Consider the following 17,932-nt stretch of genomic DNA (forward strand, 5'->3'; position numbering starts at 1 on the left):
GTCATTTGTCATCTTTGCTTAGAATGTCAACTTGACAATTGCGCCCTTCATTGTGTAGTGACTGTTCTGAGTCATACGAGCTTGTCGTCCATTACGCCCTACAAAGTTTTCAGCAATTAAACTTGTCATTCTCGCATTGGTAATCCGATAATCGCAATGACGCTTTTTTCTGACAGTAGCGAATGATTTTTTTCACACCGCAATGGATCACGCGATGTGAGCTTATTATTTTTCTTCCTCTCTGTTTTTGGGACGTCAATGTATTGGCTTTTTGTCACCACCGCATTATTAAGCTATTCTATCTCGACAAAGTCAATGCTCCAACCACGTTTTCCCTTGCAGGATATCTCTACGCAAAAACTTCGAGATTGCTCTTCTCTCGTATTTTGCTGCGCGTCATCTCGGTTCTCTTCCGCGTCTACCATCCGAGTCTTGATTACAGCCCATCCAGATCTTGATCCCTCACTATTATACTCCTTATCTAGATACGCTATCAATCTCTGGACGCGCTCTATGTCCCAAATTCCTTCTCTTGTGTCAGGCCTGGACGCAACCCATCCTTTGATCCAGTTTGCTATAACAGCATCGGACATATGGTAGGCGTTGAGCATCGCAGGGAGCATTCCATATCCGTAGTTATTGACAATAACGGAGAGGTCATACGGAAGGCCGGCTGCAAGGCGACAGATCTTGCGCAATATGGCTGATCGTTCAGAGGGGGAGAGTCTGGGGCCTGATTCTGGGGAGTACATCAGGTCAAGTCGAAGTGTAGATACGAGGTAATGCGTAAAGCTTGTAGCCGGCCTGACCGGTTCCGGGGCGGAAAGAAGCGTTAGGGGCTTCATATTGATGTCTGCCTCTGGCCCCTCGCCGTCGAAGTCAGGGATGTCTTCCGGCAATAGGCTAGCTCGCCATTGTTCGAGCTCAAGTCTAAGTTCGTCAACACGCTGATCCCACTCCGCGCCTGGTCGAAGATTGGACCTCCATTTCTCTTCCAAATCATTCACCCTGGGCATGATGTAGAGCAGCCTATCATATGGCAGTGTCGAACCAGCAAGATATTGGACGAGAGACCGTGACGCCTCAGATGATACAACCTGTTCCTGGATCGAATGTGTTCCCTCGTAGATCTCCAATAGAGCTGCTATCCTTGAGAAAGCAGAGACCAAGGATTCTCCGATAGTTGTTTCTCTCACAAGGCTCAAATGAGTCGACAGGAACTCGACCGCTGCGCGACCATGTACGCACCATAGCCTCATCTGTGCTCTTCTTAGTTCAAAGTGTGCCAGTAACAAAACTGTACTAAGCCAAGACACAATCTTCTCTCGTCTCCCAGGGCCGTGTTCGTTTCCCGGTGTCGGCATGTCTGGATTCATATCCTCTATCGGGATGTTCCCAACGTCTCCAAGAGCTATGACAAAGTGTTCTAGTGCGTGTATCGCTGCTTGACTCCGTAGCTGCTGTCCCATGTTGGACTTGGAGACTTTGAGAGCTGACAAGGCTAAAGCAGCATGGTAAAATGATGCACTGAGAAACCCGGCATCCATGATATCGTTTAGATACAGCAATGTGAGGACACCATATGGCGATGTATCCCTAAGGTGGTGATAGTAGAGCATATCCTCGGGAAACTTCATGCTCTCAAGAAGTCCTTGAGGGATGATCGGAGCAGTGTGAAGTCCATTGAAGAATTGACTACTTCTCGGCGTCGGAACCTGTGTTCTTGAAGCCAGCTGCGGAGATGAGACGCTCAATGGCCCGAAGAATGGGAAAGAAGTTTGGTGACTTTGGTCCGATGTAGCAACTGGTGACACGATGTATGGTAAGCCGCCACGGATACTTCCAGCCAGTGCCGGCGCGTCAACATCGGTATCAGGTATTAATCCAGAGTCCCAAGCCGCGGGTGTATCAGAAGAAGAAAGTGCGGCAGTTACGTCGGACCTATTATTTGCCTGGCCAGCATCGTAAGAGGGGGTTTGAGCCGCAATGGTATCATTCTCCAACTCTGGTGCTGGAGTTGCATACGAAGAATAGTACCCAGGTGCCGGGCTCTGTTCTTCTTCACCTTGTGTTGCATCTTCAACACTACCTGGCCTGTCTGAAGACTCGGCTATCGCTTGGCCTGACCGTGTCCTGCGGGGAGAGTCATGAGCGAACAGCTTGTTCTGATCTTTGAAGATGATCTGGTTTGCATAACCACCGCATGGCATGTTGTGCACTGTGGATACCACGAATCAGTAACTCAGCCCTATGGAGATGGCATACGAGTCATTGGCATAGACCTACGTTATTGCATTCTGGCTTTGTCTCGTCACACTTCAGCCGCCGAGCTCGGCACGTGACGCAACCATTGCGGTTGCGAGTCTTGACGTTTCGCCGTCGTACAACACGGCCAGACATTGCTCTGCACAAGCGTAATCAACAGTGATCGGAATTGGCGGAAATGAACGAGCCAGGTCAGCGTGTTGGACGCTTCCTTACTACCAAACAAACTGAAGAGCCTGAGAGGTTGGCGATGACGAAAGCTCGTATAGAACAGCCCCATTGGGACATTTCTGACGAGCGGGGACTACATGCAAAGTTGATTGTCATTCTAGGCCCAATTGGGAAAAGACCCGTCGACTTATGCATATTGTACACTGCCGACACAATTCTCTTGTCTGCCGTGTGAAATCTTACAATGATTCGCAAGGCTGAAGGGTGCATCGCCGCATGATTACATCACAGACTCATCGACCTCGAATCAATTTCACGTTTGTCATGGTCAAGATATAGAGAGTGACTTGGTCATTCGCGACATACACGGCCAATTACATCTGCTGTCTCTAAGCTTCGTTCACTTGATGAGATGCAGCTCCCGACATTGTAGCCAGGCGAAGAATCGGCCAGACAAGATCCTTCAAGTACACGAACATGAGGAATGGATCCCATGGAAGTACACATTGGCGCTCTTGAGCGCAATCTCTAGATGAACCCTTCTGTGTCCGGACTATAACCATGTTTACGCCTCTTGCAAGCATTGTGATAGTCGGGCAATTGTCAGCTACAGTACAAGAAAGAGGTGGAACTAAGGCAATGCCGAACGTCTCTAATACGAACAGCATTGCTATTGGGCCGAATTGATTGAGTAGACCCGAGGTCAACCAACAAACAAATATTGATGGCGAAATGCATGGTCCCACAATGGCTTGCCGCTTGCAGCGTCCCCAAGCGGAAATGCTGAACGGGCTTCCAGCCAAGAGAAGGATTGTTTAAGTCGGAGAATATCCTACCTTTTCGAGCAATGCACACCTTGTTCCTGTTCGTGTGACATTCCCAAATCCTCCAATATACTATCTGTAGTGATAATAATTGCATTTGTAATCCCGATTCGTCAGACGCCACAATCTTATACACAAGACGGCAATCATTTCATATCGTTATGGAGGTCTCAAAGGCGATATCGGATCCCGAACCAGGATCGTTGATGCTTGAGAAGAAGGCGTCATTCGAGTCGCAACAAACAACAAGGGTCATCGTCACATTCGACAGCAATGATCCAGAGAACCCCAACAACTGGTCCAAGGTATGCGGTTCCCGTAACAACAATGGCCTCCAAGTACTGACAATTGTTAGGCCAAGAAGAGATTTGTAGTCTTTACTCTCACGTTGACATTGTTCAACAGCACGCTCTCATCGTCCCTCCCAGCCAATGCCATGTCACCGATGGCCGCTGAGTTCGGTATCGACGATACACGAGGAAACCCACAGTTGGCACTTCCAATATCACTTTTCCTCGTAGGATACGTCTTCGGACCTCTCCTCTTCGGGCCTCTTTCAGAGCTCCAAGGCCGTAAATACGTTCTCCAAGCGGCCTTCATCGTCTACATCATATTCACTCTTGCTTGCGCTCTAGCGCCGAACTGGCCGTCAATGTTGGTCTTCCGGCTCATGTCGGGCATTGTCGGCAGCTCGCCTAGCACACTTGGCGGCGGCATCATCGCAGACATACACAGCGACCTAACTCAGAGAGGCAGAGCGCTCACATACTACTACACAGCGAGTATCTGCGCGCCATTGATCGCTCCAACAATAGCTGCCTACTTGGCCCCGATCTCTTGGCGCTGGGCTTACTGGTTCAGTCTCATATTTGCAGGTGTGACCGTCATTCCGTTGGCATTCTTACCAGAGACTTTCGGACCTACCATCCTTGCCCGGCGTGCGAAAAAGATCCGGCGATCTGCCGCAAAGACTGGTCAGGGCAACGTTGAGACGTATGGCGCGATTGAACTTGAAGCGAAGGGTTGGCGCAACCTTATGAGTGTCGTGCTCATTCGACCACTGCACATGCTTTTCACCGAGCTGATCGTCGCTGCAACGGCTACATACATCGCGCTAGCTTACAGCGTGTACTATATGTTCTTTCAGACATATCCCATCGTCTTCAAGGGCACCTACGGGATGTCAAACAAGAAAACCAGCTTCATGTACTTGCCCATTGCGGGAGGAATCTGTCTTGGCCTGGTGATATTCTTTCTATGGGATGCCTACTACAGACGCTGCAAAAAGGCCGGTCGAACCTGGGCACAAAAGAATGAGTACAGCAGATTGCCTCTGGCATGCATGGGCGGACCTCTTCTGGCAATCTCACTCTTCTGGGCTGGCTGGACAGCACGGTCCAGTATCTCGTGGGTGTCACCCATGATAGCAGGAATTCCGTTCGGAGCTGCTCAGCTTCTTATCAGTATCGCTCTAACTACTTACCTTGGCGATTGCTACGGAGTGTACTCAGCATCGGCCATGGCGGCGGGGACGTGCCTACGGAATCTTGCTGGTGCAGGACTATGTATCGCTGCGGCGCCCATGTACACCAAACTCGGTGTTGGATGGGCTTCAACGCTTCTTGGGGTTGTGAGCGTCTTCATGTGTGCTATCCCGTTCATCTTCATTCGATACGGGAATACTATTCGACAACGAAGCAAGTTTTATCAGAGGCTGAAGGCTGAGATGGAATCGTCACAGAGTGAAGCAGAGAGTGATTGAGGTGGAGCTAAAACGATACATAGTATAAATAAAATGTTGGATCCGGGTTCTAATTTTAGATATAATAACTCTAAATAGATGGGAACAATACTGCTCCGAAGACACTGAGATGACTAAATTATCAATAGCCTAAAACAATATGAGCCAAAGTGTGTGTACTTCTTTCACGACAATCATCTTAGAAACCCAAGACTGTGACGTCGTCGGATGGACCACAAGTTCCCCTTATGATGTTCACTTGGAGGCTTTGTCGAAGACGCCCTCAAGCCAGCCCAATGTCTCCTGAGCAAGTTGATTCTCCGCTCCAATTGCACAATGAACCCCAGATCCCAGCTCCGTTTTGAACAAAAAGTAGTGCGCCTGTTTTCCAAAAGCCCTCGCCATCTCCTCTGGCTGTTCCGGAGCAGTCATGTCATCCTGGCCCGAGGCGACAAACACGGGACACTTGATTTTGGCCAGGCTTTGCTTGTCAAGGTTGAACTCTCCCACCATGGTCAGCCACTTGAAAGGACTCTTGGTATTCCACGCCCACATTCCTTGGTTGATCGGCCAGCTCAGAGCAGTTGGGAGTTTGGGGTTCTTGAGAAGACTGTAGATCTCACCATCAAAAGCAGTGCTGTTACCTGAAAGGAAAAGCTTGGTCAAAGCTGGAGGGAACTGCTCAAGGATAGAGCGCTGAAGGTTGAGCATGCCGTCAATAGCAAGAACAGCTGTCAATCTGTGCTCATGTGTCGCTGCTAATGGTGCAAGAAGCCCACCAAAAGACATGCCAATGAGAGCGACTCTATCAGGGTCAACATCGTGACGACTGCGAACATAGTCGACAACGGGGGTGACGGCCTCCCACCACTCGGGCATGAAGCCAAGATTTTGCTTTCGGCGCACTGTCGCTTGTCCTGGTCCTTCATAAGTAATGCAGTTCCAGCCGCGCTGTATGATCTCACGACAGTTGCTATGGTAGAGAGCCTCTTGAGACCCATCATATCCAGTTCCAACTATGACTGTAGGAATCTTCCTGCCATAGCCAAGGTGTTTCCCAGCAGGGAATTGAGCATCTCCGGGGTAAAAGTAGGCCGGAATAGTAAACTTGGTTGCCTTCAGCTCAACGAAGGTCGGAGGCTTGGGAAGAAGATTGACAGCCTTTGTGAAGCTTGCGTTCTGCTTCTGCCAGAGAATGTCAATACGAGGATCAGATTGATTGCCGTGTAAGAAGAAGTCGGCACCCCTGTAGTAAGATGAGGAACGGAAGTAGGCTGAGCGAGCAGAGACCCAGTCCTTCTTCTTCTCAGCAGCAACAGCCTGTTCACGGATCTTGTCTGCTAGAAACTTGAATTCGTGATACCAACTCTCGGGATTGTTTGGCTCGATCACAGCAGCTGCTCGGAGGACTTCCCCCGTAGCGCTACCACCTTCGTTGGCTAGGGAGAGATATTCGCTGAGGATGAACGAGAACTCAGTGTCGTTGCTGAGCTGAAACATGGACGTGGTCGTGTTGGAAATGGTGACGTTTCGAGGATATGCTTCGGTCTCATGAGCGTTGGTGACCTGGTTACCTGTCAGCGTAGGTTAATATTAGAGGCTATGTCGAGGAGGAATACCGCTGCAAGGAGCGTGCCCCATGTTATGATGCAAGAGAAAGAGAGCATCCTGAGTAAGATGACGGTAGTATTAAACGTGAAAGTTGGTAGATGATGTGAGATCGTTTCTTGTCGATGGAAAGCAAGACTGTTCTCCAGCATCATGACTTCTTAAATGCCGTTCATCCCGGCGGCCTCTTCCTGCACAACAATGTGGTGATGTTGAACATGCTCGAATGGGTTACTCGTTTAAGCCTTCACTTCCATGATTCTCTATTCTGAATACTTCGCAAAGGATCTAATTATCATAAGGCTGAGATTGATCTCGAATGAGATACTGTATTCGGACAAGCGAGTATGCGGCGTTCATGAGCCGTGCTTACATGATGCGTCATGGCTCATGCTGACATACTGAGAACAGCCTTACAGAGTGCCGACATAACCGAGTAAGAAGAACGATCGACTTATGACTGGAGCTTCGAATCACATTCAATTAATACTTCGTCATATTGATCCCTGCAAGTTGGGGTCCGCTGTGACATTGGTATAGATCGTGCTGGTCAGTACCTGTGGCTGGGTCATTTCGGCAGTTCCACAGGCAAAATGTGAACTTGAGTTGGCTGTCTTTGAGCCAGTTGTCAACGCAGAAGAACAAAAAGAGAAATTCGGCCAAAAAGACTGTGTCTTGTCGGTGGAGAGGCTCGAACTCTCGACCTTTGGATTATTCTGATCTGGGACCAAATCACGCTTCGTGCTATGAGACCAACGCTCTAACCAACTGAGCCACACCGACAGTGCTTTTTGAGTGGGTTGAGATGCCCACTCAATTCGTTGGCGGAGAGCGAAAGAATTGCCGTACAAGAAGTCGAAGCTGATCAATAATGGACAGCATTGATAGGTAGTAGGGATACCATGGGACTGTTATTCCAAGACGCGCCTCAATCCAGGGTATTGCCCCAGTAGACCAGGCGTAAAGACCCTGCGTCATCCAGTCTGCTCACGTAAAGACCAGCCTGCAACTCAATCAACGAGTACTTTCTCAACGCTAAAAATTAAGACTCAATCCCTCCTGTAAACTCGTCATTGCTCTGGAGTCTACTTGACAAGCACCTTGAACACGAAGTTCCTGATGTTACCCATTCATCTGGTTCTTCAACGCTAGACACTCTCTAGTCAAGCAGGCCAGACCCACCGGCAACTAGCGAGGAGTGCAAAAAGAGAACATGCGGTTTGTGTGGATCGAACACACGACCTTCAGATATCGAATGATGGTGATTGAAGTTGAACTTCAGTCTGACGCTCTCCCAACTGAGCTAAACCCGCTTGTTGTATTGCCGCAAATTGACGGACACCATAGACGACTCCCCGCCACGAACCACGGACTCTTGAGCTTGGGATTATGCACTGATTCGGTCGAGTTTGTTGAATCACTTCCTCAATCTACAACTAGGGGAGTTCCAATGACAATTGAGCAGTATAGCCAACCAGAACTTGTTGGGTTGTTGGCGGGTGCGATTGATGTTGGCCTGTCTTGCCGCCACTTGACATGGCGAAATTGTTTGAGTCCAAGCTCAAGGGTAGGCTTTGATGTATGCCGAAAAAGTCAATTGGCATATCTTCCCTGGGGCCATGAAGTCGTCTCTGTATTAAACTGGGCATAGTGCTGGCATATTGATTATTTACCATTGCCTGATTTTGGACAGGTGGTATCGTGGAAATAAACATGTTTTGATGTTGATGCGATTGAGGTGAATTCAGTGGATGCTAACCATGGTCAGCAATCCACTGGAGTAGGATTTTAACCACTCTAGCGAATTGAATTGACTCACTGTGATTTCAATTGATAAGAAGTTACCTGATCTTCTGTAAGGGGCAGTAAAGACAGAAGAATAACTCAGAGAAAAAATACCACCAGATGTTGTGAGTAAGGAGAAAAGACAGTGGGTGATGGGACAACTGTGAAGCCGTCAATATAGGTCAAGAGATAGGCTTTGTCTTGCACATACGACCATACCTGCAGGAAAATACGGGATCCCGTCCGCTCTCCCATAGTCAAGCCTGTAAGGGGCGGATCAGTAGTTGGGTCGGTGACGACCAGCGAATCCCCGCTGTTGTATGTTTTTGCTGGCTCTGTCTGTGAGCTGCATCACTTTTTGGCTGTCGCCAATTGCGCGGTTGTGACCGTGCTGAGCAAACTGATCGTTGGCCGTCTGCCTGTCGTGTTGATCTTATAGCTCAATAAGCTACAAGAAGCAGCCAATAGTTGCCGGGCAGATAGCAACCCAGACATACAGTAAGTAAATACAGTGCGATGATTCAGTGATAAAAAGAGAACTAGCGTAAATTGCAGCTCCGGGAGATGGTGCCTGCGAAAGAGGTCGATACTTGAAGCCGTTCAATTGCCTGTCTGTTGGGCTCTAGGTGCTGGCTCTGTCAGCTCTAGCGACCTTGCAAGACGTTGTGTTGACAGGAGAAGGAAATGTACCTTTTGCGTTGATGGCTCTTGAGTGCTGCCGTAGCGAGCGCATGGTCGCAAATACAGGGGCTATCCCCTCATGGTCCAGAGTGTTATCGCACTGATAAGCCGCCTTATGAAAAGTACCATTTTGTGGCTGGTCAATTCGACAGCGATTTGAAGGCCCCGTTATTGTTAGAGGACACGCAATGTCACTTAGTACGCGAGCACCTCGACGTGTCACATCGCGTCGCGTTATATCATGCCAAGTCCTCTTCCGCATCTGGCACGCGTGACTGAACACGGATGCCCCCTGTCACTGTGTAATTAATAACGCACTTCTTTTTAGAATACTTTCCGAGCGTCACCATTTGGTGTTCCCATTGCTTCTAGTGCCGTTAGAGGTAGTCTTGATGATGCTCATGATACCAGAGGATTCACAGCCCCCAGCGCGCTCATTTGACAAACTCTCAAGTCCTTTGTCTCATTGTGATCCCCCTTCATGCCAATCATTTCCAGCTACCTACCTGAAGATCAAATACATATCCCGCAAAGCTAAAAGGGCCGCCAGTGGCGTCATGGGTAGTCTGCCCTAGGAGTTCATAAGCCAGGACATCATGATGGACACGTCGTAGCGCGAAGCACCGTCGGAGCCTCTTGTCCAACATCTCTATGTGACATAACGAGAGCCAGACGTGACCTAGATAAACCACGGGACCGGAACATCGCACTCAACAAACTGCAACCAGTTGACACGCTGGCCAGCTTTTCCAATACTCAGGAGATCCTGGTGTTTCCAGACACCCTCGATAACATCTCGTAGAACTTTGATGTTGCCAATGCTCCTCACACTGTCCATTCTGTCAAGTGTATGCAGAATGCTGACGCGGTCTTGCTCATTGACTTCACACGCGATGATAAATACTGGCCATGGACTGGTTGCAACGTCTAGGCTTTTCAAGACTCCCAGGGCTTGCTGCACGTAAACCGGCCGCGTGAAATCGTCCTCCGCGATGGGATGCACGCGTTGGAGATAGAGCAGTGTCGCTAGACGATACAACTCAGCGATAGTCAAAATGCGATGTGCTCTCAAACCATCGGAACTCTCAATGGGAGTAAGTAACTGTCGGAGGTTGTAAAGCCTCATTGCCAAACCACACCTTTGCAGCGTCGAGGTGCTCAGATCATCATGTGCCGAGTGTAGTCGCATCATATTGATCTCATCAATGGTCTCAAGGACCTCCACAGAACAGCCCAAAGACCCCACGATCTGGGCCAGAGTCAGAAGAGTGGAAGTAAGAACGGGGGCACTTACGAGAGACTTATCACCACTGAAAGCGCAAAGAGGGGTCATTGAGGCGGAGCTAGGGCTTTCGTTTAGTCGCCATGATGGATGGTTGAAAGCAGCCAATACATCATGATATAGCCACCAGGTAAGCAGGAAATCCGAGCTTGAGCCGGGGGTATCTGTGCACTGTCGCCTTATTATCTCCTTCGCTCCGTTCAAATGAATGTGCCAATTGTGCTCTTCTCTATCAAAGACCTGTGAAGAATTAGTTACGGTAGCCCAGTTTCTGGTCATACGGACATCATAAACACAAAGCATCATTACTGCTGCAAGCTGGACTTGATTGGTCGATGCACATTTTGACCTCGTACTACTTGCGAGGGATATTGACAAGTTCCGGACGGCTTTCAGTTTGAACGACATTGCATCAGCTATCGAGTTTGAGTAGTGGATCATTGCTACGGCTATCATTGCATTGAGCAACGCAAGAGCTGAATTGTCTTGGCTTGATAAAGCCATGGGTAGTAATGTCAAACAAAAGCCATTTTGAGCTTGAGTTGTAGAGATCATTGTGGATATAACGTTTTGATCTGGTTTCGTTAGCCAGTGTCCGAGGGAAATGGAGAACCTCACACACAGTAACCGAGAAGCATGCCTGCACGATTGAGCAAGGGGCTATGAAGGGTGAGACTGCGTCGAGGTCGTTGTGGGAGGAGATCCACAAGCATATGGCCACCACCTTTTGTGAAAGCAATATTAATATCTGACACAGATATGTTCAAGAAGAATTTGCCATAGTGAACCGATCCTGATGGTGTTGTTGGAGGCCGATGCTCAGCAGGGTCACGTTTTCTCCGCCGCCCATCGTGACGATCTGGCCAGAGAAGTTGAAGGCCATACCCAAGACACTTTCTTTGCGTCCGAATGCAGTTATTACAACTCGGCGTTGCCCTATCACAGCCGATCTTGCGGCCTACACCTATCAGCTTGGAGATCACCATAGGATATGTCATCTTACGTTTGCAGGTCCAACAACTTTGTTTGGGCGGCATCTTCGCTTGCTACTGGACACTGACAGAATCTCAGGACCTCGAGTTTTGAAGTTGTTAATCCAAGGCCTCGGATGAATTGACAGTTTGTTTCGGTATCTTGCCACTTCATGGCTCAATGGGTAATGGAAGTCAGCGGGGTCCAGAAGATGATGTGTCAGCCGCCAATAATCACCACATTCGTAACTGATTCCAAACAGGCAATTCGACCCAGCAATTCAGAGTATCCAATAAGTTCAAGGCTTCGTTTAGCATTAGCTGAAAATAGACTGACTGAATGCATGAGAACAGCTAGTCTCTGGAGTATTTGAATCCAAAGGCAATTGACAATTTATGCGATTGAATATCTGAGAGGACGAGTGACTACGAGCGCTATCGTGGAAACGAAACCGGGCATGATCCGAACTTCCACAGAGAGGAAAATCTCCTGGGCATTTATAATGTAACCTTTGGATAAGGCTTAAAGAGAAACCAGCCTTTCTTAATCTCTCCTCGCCACTAATCCACGACGACATGTTTTGCAACCTTGTCGTTGACCTTGAGACTCAGCAGGTCGGGCCGCGCATAATGTCCAACGACATCAATGAAAGCCTTGGGCTTATCAATATCTCTCAGATTGACCACAGCTGTGATGATGCCCTCTTCACCGTCGCCAATAGGCTCTGCAAGTGGCTTGCCATCGGGCCCAAAGATCATCGAGAATCCACCACCCGGCTGTATCAACAGTCAGCAGTCTGTCCATCTTCAAGGAGGGTCATCTCACTGTTTTGGTCACAGGATTGCCTGTAAGTCCATTTATTTCCAAGTTCTTTTCGGTAAGAACCTGTGAGGCCACAGCGACAAAAGTTGCCCCTTCAATGGCCATGAATTGACTTGAGCGATAGCTCGCCTCGCCAGTCTCGTGGTACAGCCAAGCAATCTTCTCAGGGTCTGGCATCTCAAACTCAGCTGGCCAACTGGCGATATGGATCTGTACACCCTGTGCATATTCGTTGTATCGAAGTAATGGCTGCAAATGCTCCCAGCAGTTCAACGCGCCGACCTTTCCGAACTTAGAGTCAACGACGACTTTGAGTGATTCGGCCTGTCCTTCACCCCAGATTGTTCGTTCCACGTGAGTTGGCTTGATCTTCCGTCGATGATGGATAATTTCGCCATTTGTATCGATGAATGACTGTCCCATGTACAGGCTTGCCCCATCTCGTTCACTGTACCCGAGAACGACGAGCATACCCGCTTTCTTGACAGCTTGTTGGATTCGCCTCATTTGAGGCTAGTCTCGGCGCATAGAATTGGCCATGTACTCGTGGATCCAACCTCCATTGTTGATGACTGGAGACGTCCACATTTGCCTGTATAGCCCTGTTATCATCATGCGTACATAGTAGAGGAAACCATTCTGGCTGACAGATTCCGATCATACCATGGATAGCCAGGGATCCAAACTTCGGGAAACCCAAGTACTTGGACTCCATCAGCGGCTGCTTTCTCGATCAGGAAGATGGTTTTGTCAACGCTTCCTTCCAGGTCGAGCCATACAGGCTCTGCTTGCACGGCACCGACTTTGACAATTTGGTCCATGTTAGACAGAGTAAATGATTTTATTACAGGCTGAGGAGAAACAAATTGGAGAGGGCGTGCTCTGCCGCTTTTCCGTCTTGATCCTGGACACGAGGAGGGCTTATTTATACATGGTTAAAGTATTCATCCTTCGAGATTCCATGATACCGGATGCTTTGACGATAGTTGGTGGGGGTGAATTGCCGAGATCCGTGTAAAGCAGATAACCCAAGGGCAATAGTTTGCGATCTCAAGTGTCATAGACGTCGTGTCGTTGATACTCTTGCTCCAAGACAAGCAAAAAGATCCACTATGGCACACACACATCAACACTCCCTGATTACTTATCGCATAATTATGGCCTGTTTTGGATATGAAAGCCGGCATCTAGCCTACTGCTTGCTGCTACCCCGCATGAGCTAATGGCCATGTTCGCAAACTCTTGCCTCACGATTTTCACTAATGGGTCTTCGATTGAGTCAAATTGAATCCAATGACTAGCTTATGTGCTACAAAGGAGCGCACTCGACGGCTGCGGCTGACAATGTGTGTTCGGGAGGGGCCAGAATTGCTCCCGATTCATAACACCACAACTATACTATCAGCGTCGTCTTTCTTCCCAAGCTCGGCAGCCTTATTTTACGCCGCTGGCGGCATCAGCGCATCCACATCCGGGCCCCATCCATCATCGTTGGAGATAGTAATCGTGTTGTCCGACCCCTCTTTCAGATCAAAGAAACCCCTGCTGAGTCCCGTCTGAGAAAGATGGCTGGTGGACAAGAACGCAAGCTTCTGAGATTCGCCGTTGACATTGACAGTCGCATATCGTGATCCGGTGTCGCCATTTCGGTACTTAACGTTGATAGTAGCTGTACCACCCGAGCTCTTGATGTTCTTGAAGGTAAGAGTGCCTTTCTTGTCGCCTCCGATGTAGCCGACGGCTTTACCGCCACTGCATTCGCTGCATGAGATGACTCTGGCATCGTTGCCCATTGTTGCGGTCTCACCCTCGATCTTTGCCATCTTTGTCTCGGACCAAGTGCCCTTTGAGAGATTTGGGGACCAAGAATCGTACCAGCTGAGTGTAACCTTGGAGCCATCGACCTTGAGCGGAAGCCAGACGTAGGTGCTAGCGGCGAGGTTTGTAGAGACCCAGCGATCGCCAATGTAGATGGCATTACCGTTACCGAGAGGCTGAATGTAGCTGACCTGGCTTTGGTAGGTCTTTGATCCAATAGGTGCAAACTCGGTCCAGTTGGACCATGGACCAGACAGTGACTTGGCGTAGCTGTAGATCTATTGGGGCGTTGCGTTAGTAACCTTGAAGCATAACCAAGGGTCAGGAGGTTCCCTTACATTATCATTGGCATTCCATCCGGTCAGATGAGAGCCAAAGATGAAGTAATATCCGTTCTGCTTCAACATAGCTGGGGACTCAGCAAAGTACTGCCACTCGTATGTGATCTCAGTGACGTTGAGGTAGTCGTCTGACAATGCCATGATTCGTGTTCCATACTCTCGCTGTAACTTGATCAGTTCCTGTCCTTTCCCAAAGTTCACAATAAAAGGCTTACGTCTTCAGTCATGAGATATGCAGATCCGTCATCATCCTTGAAAAGTCCCATATCGCGACTCTGCTTACCAAGAGGTCTGAAGCTTCGATGATAGGTATACTTGCCGCATACACTATCACCAGTTGCAATACCAACACGCGCATCCTTATAGTCTGGGCTATCGATGTGCATGTAAAGAACATACTTCTTTGTCTGGTCGTTGTAAATGACCTTGGGTCTTTCAACGATACGGTTGGGGCCGAGGTCGCCTGCATCGCTGGTGCGGGAGAGGAGAGCACCTCGGTATGTCCATTCGACGAGGTTGGTGGAGGAGTAACAGTTGACGTTCTGGAAGTATGTCCCGTCTGTCTTGTCCTCGCCAATCATGTAGTAGGTTCCATCAACCTCACTTGAAGAGTCAGATCTCTGCCCGACAAGATAGGGTGTGATACTTACATCAAACCATGGCCGTGGGCTTGGACATGCTCACCAGTGTTGGTCTATGTGAAATCCGGTCAGCAAAGCACTCGTGCACTGAGCTTTCAGTTGACTCACAGCTGTCCATGTTGCTCCAGACACGATGTCAAGAGAAGCCTGAACGGTGCCGGCTGCAAGCACAGCAAGAAGAGTTGAGAAGAAGCGAGGCATCGTGCGATCTGGTATGGGACCGCTTTGAAGGACCCAGCTGCAGTTCTTGGAGCTTGATCGGGACCAACTTTGAGGATTCATCGACGTTCTTATTATACTTCGCCCCGGCTCAATTCTCTTTGCGGTATGCTCGGACGCCGGCGAGACATGGCCCGATGTGAAGAATCTCTTTTCTGGGGTAAGTCTCCGTTACTTCGCACTCGACTTCTGTTTAGCTCTACTCGGGTATTCGGTACTTGGAAACCAGTATAAGGTTATGTGATCGCCGTTACAATTTCCTTCCACGGGTTCTTTCATATGCGCACCAATTTGGAGACTCTGGTTCGGTCATAGGAACCTTCCTTTGTGAGTACTTCACATGATCTGCCGGCCCATATGCGGGGCCGACAGTAAACAAGGAGTGAAAGGTCTGGGGTAATCGACAGGGGGAGATCGAGTGATAGCCCGGGGGTATCGGAGCCGGGAAGAACATATCCTTGTTCCAACGTTACTTGAGCCAAGACATTTGCACCGAGTGGTACATGTTGCATCGGACCATCGACGGAGCAATTGCATGCTTCTTTCACCGTCTGAACTCTCATACCATGTTGCAAATCCAGCCTGACAGTTGGCATGGTCCACCAAAGGTTCATGGCGACATGCAGTCAATGATACGTCCTCTACTAGGGGCTTGAAATTATACATGGAGGGTAACAGGAATCGTTGGGCTTGCGATGATGCGTGACTACTACTATATTCATGTGGCACAAGATCGTCCTCTCACGAACCTTGAGTGCCTTCCATCATCATGAGATTTTCAAGTTTCTTCAATATGAATGAGCATTGCGAAGGTATAGCATTGCAGATTAACCAGACTCTTTGAGATCTATATGAATATCGACAGACAGTCTTTCTATACCACACAGCTCACAACTACCTAAACATCAATAACCTTTGCCTCATTCTGGTTCATAGTCGCCCGAACTGTTTCAGCAGTCCTAGGCTCCAGTGACTTCTTAACAGGATCAGGGGCATCAAAGACCTCGTTAAGCTCCTCCAATGTCCGGTCCTTCGTCTCTGGGAAGAAGAAGAAGATAAACGCAGCCTCAAGCAGATCCCAGAACACGAAAACGAGATAAAAGTAGTAACCAATCTTCTCAAAGGCTGGCCCCGACGAGTAGGCCAGGACGAGGGAAATACAGCTAGAAGCCCAGTTACCCAGTGCTGTTCCCTTGGCTCGTGTCGAGGTGGTGAGTGTCTCTGCGATGTACATGCTTTGCTGCGCAGTCCATCCAAGTGAAAAGACGACACCGAAGAGGAAGACAAACGCAATGGTGGTGTTGGCTGCGTTCTTGTTGCTTGCGTCGTCGACAGCCATCTTGGATGTTCCTGTGATGACGGCAAAGATTACTGAACAGAAGAGGATGCTGTAAATGAGAAGAGGTCGACGGCCAACGCGGTCAGTAAGACGGGCACCGATGACCGAGCCGATCAGTCCAAGAACGCTGTTGGTGGCATTGAGAGCGAGAACAAGCTTTTCATCCTTGATACCAGCCGTGTTCATCATGGCGACAAGGTAGTAGCTTGACAGCGAGTTGCCAGATGCTTGACCCATAATAGCCATACCGAGAACACAGATGAGACGTCGCTTGTTGCTGTGCGAGTTCCAGAGCTCACGGTAGTCCCACCATCTCTTGTCTGAAGCTTCAGTCGAGATCTGGGCCATCATCTCCTTCATCTGAAGCTGGACAATAGGATGGTCGACTGATCCTTCGCCGTGATACTTGGCGAGAATGGCGGCAGCTTCATCGTGCTTATCATTGGCGATCAACCATCGGGGCTGTTACTTGGTCAGTAAGTGAGCGGTGGTGATCTTGGCAGAGAGACTTACAGATTCAGGGAGGAAGAATGCAAAGATTGCGACAATGCCCGAGGTGACAAGCTGGATCCAGACTGGGACTCTCCAGCCGTTGTTGCCTTTGATGTAAGCGCTGCCATAGGTTGCCCAGCCAGCGATGATAGCTCCGACAGGCCACATGCAGTTGTAGAGACCAGTGAGAGTGCCTCTCCACTAAACTATGGTCAGAAAAGTTTACGTAGACTTGGCAATGCTGCTTACTTTGGGGTGAGCAAGCTCGCTGACGTAGGTCGGGGCAGCGATACAGCAGTACGAGACACCAAAGCCGAGGAGGAATCGACCACCCATGAACTGAGGCATGGCTTTCGCGGTTGCCCTTCATCATTGTTAGCTCTGTCTGTGGAGAGTCGAGGCAATGACTCACTGAACACAAGTGCCGATGATGATGATAAGAGCACCAGTGAACATTCCGGCGCGTCGTCCAAAACGATCAGTGGTGAAAGGGACAGTCGGGGCTGCAGCAATGCTGCCAACATTGTAGATCATGAAAACAATGCCAGTAGCAGAACCATCAGATTTCCTGTAGCAGGTCAGTCAAATGTCACTCGCCGCAAGGTGGCTATGAATCCTACATGTCAAAAGTTCTTTGATATGACTTCATTCCGTTCAGTCCACCCATCAAACTGCCATCATAGCCGTTGAGACAACCACAGCAGTACGCCACGAAGAGCACAGCATAGAGCTGAAACATAGACGGTGTCCATGGTGAGAACTTGTTGTTCTCAACTTCGTGCGCAATCTCAGTAGCAAGTACCTCGGGCGGCAGGTCATTGGTCAGATCGCGATGGAGTACATCGGACTTCTCAAGCTCGTCACGCTTCTCAGACATGGTGTTGACCTTGTGTACGTATCTTTGGGTAAAGCTGAACGACCCAATGGATGG

At 49.1% G+C, this 17,932-nt stretch overlaps 7 protein-coding genes and 3 non-coding genes across 10 annotated transcripts; 2 read left to right on the plus strand and 8 right to left on the minus strand.

The window, feature by feature from the left end:
* Positions 1-293: 293 nt before the first annotated feature.
* On the minus strand, positions 294-2,210 carry FMAN_11762 (uncharacterized protein; the record flags this gene model as incomplete). The annotated part of the gene is made up of 1 exon (XM_041824468.1): positions 294-2,210. One exon carries the CDS (start codon positions 2,208-2,210, stop codon positions 294-296), a length of 1,917 nt encoding a protein of 638 aa, XP_041689945.1.
* A 1,211-nt stretch (positions 2,211-3,421) lies between these two features.
* Positions 3,422-5,022, plus strand: FMAN_11763 (uncharacterized protein; the record flags this gene model as incomplete). The annotated part of the gene is made up of 2 exons (XM_041824469.1): positions 3,422-3,565; positions 3,616-5,022. 2 exons carry the CDS (start codon positions 3,422-3,424, stop codon positions 5,020-5,022), a joined length of 1,551 nt encoding a protein of 516 aa, XP_041689946.1.
* Positions 5,023-5,256: 234 nt separating this feature from the next.
* FMAN_11764 (uncharacterized protein) lies at positions 5,257-6,668 on the minus strand (the record flags this gene model as incomplete). Its single annotated transcript, XM_041824470.1, has 2 exons — positions 5,257-6,567; positions 6,621-6,668. The coding sequence occupies 2 exons, from the start codon at positions 6,666-6,668 to the stop codon at positions 5,257-5,259; spliced, it is 1,359 nt and encodes a 452-aa protein (XP_041689947.1).
* A 617-nt stretch (positions 6,669-7,285) lies between these two features.
* On the minus strand, positions 7,286-7,392 carry tRNA. The gene is made up of 2 exons: positions 7,355-7,392; positions 7,286-7,321 (listed from the first exon to the last, which is right to left on the minus strand). It is a non-coding gene; the product is annotated as a tRNA-Met (tRNA).
* Positions 7,393-7,823: 431 nt separating this feature from the next.
* On the minus strand, positions 7,824-7,922 carry tRNA. Its single transcript has 2 exons — positions 7,886-7,922; positions 7,824-7,859 (listed from the first exon to the last, which is right to left on the minus strand). It is a non-coding gene; the product is annotated as a tRNA-Phe (tRNA).
* A 681-nt stretch (positions 7,923-8,603) lies between these two features.
* Positions 8,604-8,719, plus strand: rrna41. Its single transcript, XR_005994033.1, has one exon. It is a non-coding gene; the product is annotated as a ribosomal RNA (ribosomal RNA).
* A 1,035-nt stretch (positions 8,720-9,754) lies between these two features.
* On the minus strand, positions 9,755-11,355 carry FMAN_11765 (uncharacterized protein; the record flags this gene model as incomplete). Its single annotated transcript, XM_041824471.1, has 4 exons — positions 9,755-10,324; positions 10,370-10,597; positions 10,643-10,932; positions 10,980-11,355. The coding sequence occupies 4 exons, from the start codon at positions 11,353-11,355 to the stop codon at positions 9,755-9,757; spliced, it is 1,464 nt and encodes a 487-aa protein (XP_041689948.1).
* A 534-nt stretch (positions 11,356-11,889) lies between these two features.
* On the minus strand, positions 11,890-12,622 carry FMAN_11766 (uncharacterized protein; the record flags this gene model as incomplete). The annotated part of the gene is made up of 2 exons (XM_041824472.1): positions 11,890-12,105; positions 12,155-12,622. 2 exons carry the CDS (start codon positions 12,620-12,622, stop codon positions 11,890-11,892), a joined length of 684 nt encoding a protein of 227 aa, XP_041689949.1.
* A 968-nt stretch (positions 12,623-13,590) lies between these two features.
* FMAN_11767 (uncharacterized protein) lies at positions 13,591-15,152 on the minus strand (the record flags this gene model as incomplete). Its single annotated transcript, XM_041824473.1, has 5 exons — positions 13,591-14,247; positions 14,308-14,472; positions 14,526-14,913; positions 14,961-15,004; positions 15,060-15,152. 5 exons carry the CDS (start codon positions 15,150-15,152, stop codon positions 13,591-13,593), a joined length of 1,347 nt encoding a protein of 448 aa, XP_041689950.1.
* A 916-nt stretch (positions 15,153-16,068) lies between these two features.
* FMAN_11768 (uncharacterized protein) lies at positions 16,069-17,878 on the minus strand (the record flags this gene model as incomplete). The annotated part of the gene is made up of 5 exons (XM_041824474.1): positions 16,069-16,971; positions 17,023-17,202; positions 17,251-17,365; positions 17,414-17,569; positions 17,622-17,878. The coding sequence occupies 5 exons, from the start codon at positions 17,876-17,878 to the stop codon at positions 16,069-16,071; spliced, it is 1,611 nt and encodes a 536-aa protein (XP_041689951.1).
* Between the last annotated feature and the right edge of the window lie 54 nt (positions 17,879-17,932).

The sequence above is a fragment of the Fusarium mangiferae genome (genome assembly GCF_900044065.1).
Source record: "Fusarium mangiferae strain MRC7560 genome assembly, contig: FMAN_scaffold018, whole genome shotgun sequence".
Taxonomy (NCBI): Eukaryota; Fungi; Ascomycota; class Sordariomycetes; order Hypocreales; family Nectriaceae; genus Fusarium; species Fusarium mangiferae.